Genomic DNA, 1,477 nt, shown 5'->3' with positions numbered 1-1,477 from the left:
GGCGCAGTTAAATGCCTTTTTTTGTCTTCAAAGAAGTTTTTTTGATCTGAAATAAATAACAGTATAATTTAAGAAAAAAAATTTTAAGTGCAATATTCCGACATTGCCCGCCCATACGAATTCTTCGTTTCAAAATTTTCAGTTTTGATAACAAACTCGTCTCAGAATCAAAAGTTTTGCAAAATTTTCTATAAGAAAGGACATTTTTGATTTAATTTTTAGTTGAAATTTTTAGTTATTTGCCAAAAGAAAAATATTTAGATACTGGAAATGTGGCTAAAACATTTATTTTAAGGTTATCAATGATGATTTTTAGTAAAAATTAGTGAAAAATCACCTCTACTTGTTTGTGGTGGGGGTGAAGTGTTATTTTTCCTACTCGCAAAATAGTCATTTTTCAGTCTCAAATCTCGGCGCAAATCTTGTTAAAAATCATCAACAAAGCCTCCCCCTTTTTTTGTGGTGGGGGTGAAGTGTCACTCTTCCTACTCGTGTGCGAAAATGCTTGTTTTCAGGCCCGTATCGTGTATTTTACGACCCGTCAATGTCTCAAATTATTGACACGACGTTAATTTTGTAAAAAATCACCTCTACTTTTTTATGGTGGGGGTGAAGTGTCACTTTTCCTACTCCTGTCGCCCGTTTTTAGGCCCGAATTGATGTATTTTGCCCCAGTTTGTGTTTCAAATCCTTGACACGACGTTAATCTCGTTAAGAAACACCTGCAAAGCCTCCGCGATGTAAATTAGTCCGCAATCGATTCGGTCGAAAAAGCGATGAACGCTCGTAATAAAGTAATCCTTCATATCCTAGCAATTTGTAACCAAACGGTTTCAGCAATAAAGTAAAAATGTCGAGAATGCGACGCGACCCGAAATTGATATTTTCCATGTCCTTGGGGAAATAAAGTCGCGATTGTGGTAGTGAGTATCCGGAAATTCACTCACTTGACAACCCCACAACAAAGTCAAAAGAGGTTTTTTTTCATGATGTTGATGTGTGATTGGCTCAATTTTTCAGGAAGCGGCGGGCACGCACCGAGATGATGCGACTTCTGGGCATGAGACTCGTTACGAGACTTCTGCTGCTTGTTTGCTCGCTCAGCTTGATCAGCTTGTTATTCCTGAGCAGATGCGGACTCAGCGGGCTGGATACGGGGGCTGAGGTGGACGAGACGGAGGCACAACCCGTTGTTTCAGGTAAAAGGGGTGATTTTGCAGGGGCGGTGGGTGACTTTTGACCTTTGACGTGGTTTTGTGCGGCTTGGCCACCGGAATTGCCCGATTTGTGTCCACGTGAAACGATTTGTGCTGTTTGGGGGAAAAATTGGACGTTTTTGGATTTTTTGATTCTAAATATAGCTTTAATTAGGTTATCTGACTTTAGTTTGATGTATAACCACCATTGAAATTTTTAAAATTTCAAATTAGGCATTTTATTTATCGTATAAAAATTTTATTAACAAAACTGAGTTTCT

At 38.7% G+C, this 1,477-nt stretch overlaps 1 protein-coding gene across 2 annotated transcripts in view; it reads left to right on the top strand.

The window, feature by feature from the left end:
- Positions 1 to 1,477, top strand: part of LOC123009798 (chondroitin sulfate N-acetylgalactosaminyltransferase 1) — a 99,592-nt gene that overhangs the window by 45,319 nt on the left and 52,796 nt on the right. For both annotated transcript variants that reach the window (XM_044406318.1, XM_044406319.1), the window contains one exon: positions 1,021 to 1,199. In XM_044406318.1, the coding sequence (XP_044262253.1) occupies positions 1,021 to 1,199 (179 nt within the window). The remainder of the gene's footprint in view (positions 1 to 1,020; positions 1,200 to 1,477) is intronic.

Source organism: Tribolium madens, unplaced genomic scaffold, assembly GCF_015345945.1.
Source record: "Tribolium madens isolate multiple individuals breed KSU strain unplaced genomic scaffold, Tmad_KSU_1.1 Scaffold_7;HRSCAF=85;Tcas5.2_LG10, whole genome shotgun sequence".
Taxonomy (NCBI): Eukaryota; Metazoa; Arthropoda; class Insecta; order Coleoptera; family Tenebrionidae; genus Tribolium; species Tribolium madens.
The sequence above is the reverse complement of the archived record's forward strand: the minus strand, read 5'-3'. Positions and strand labels throughout refer to the sequence as shown.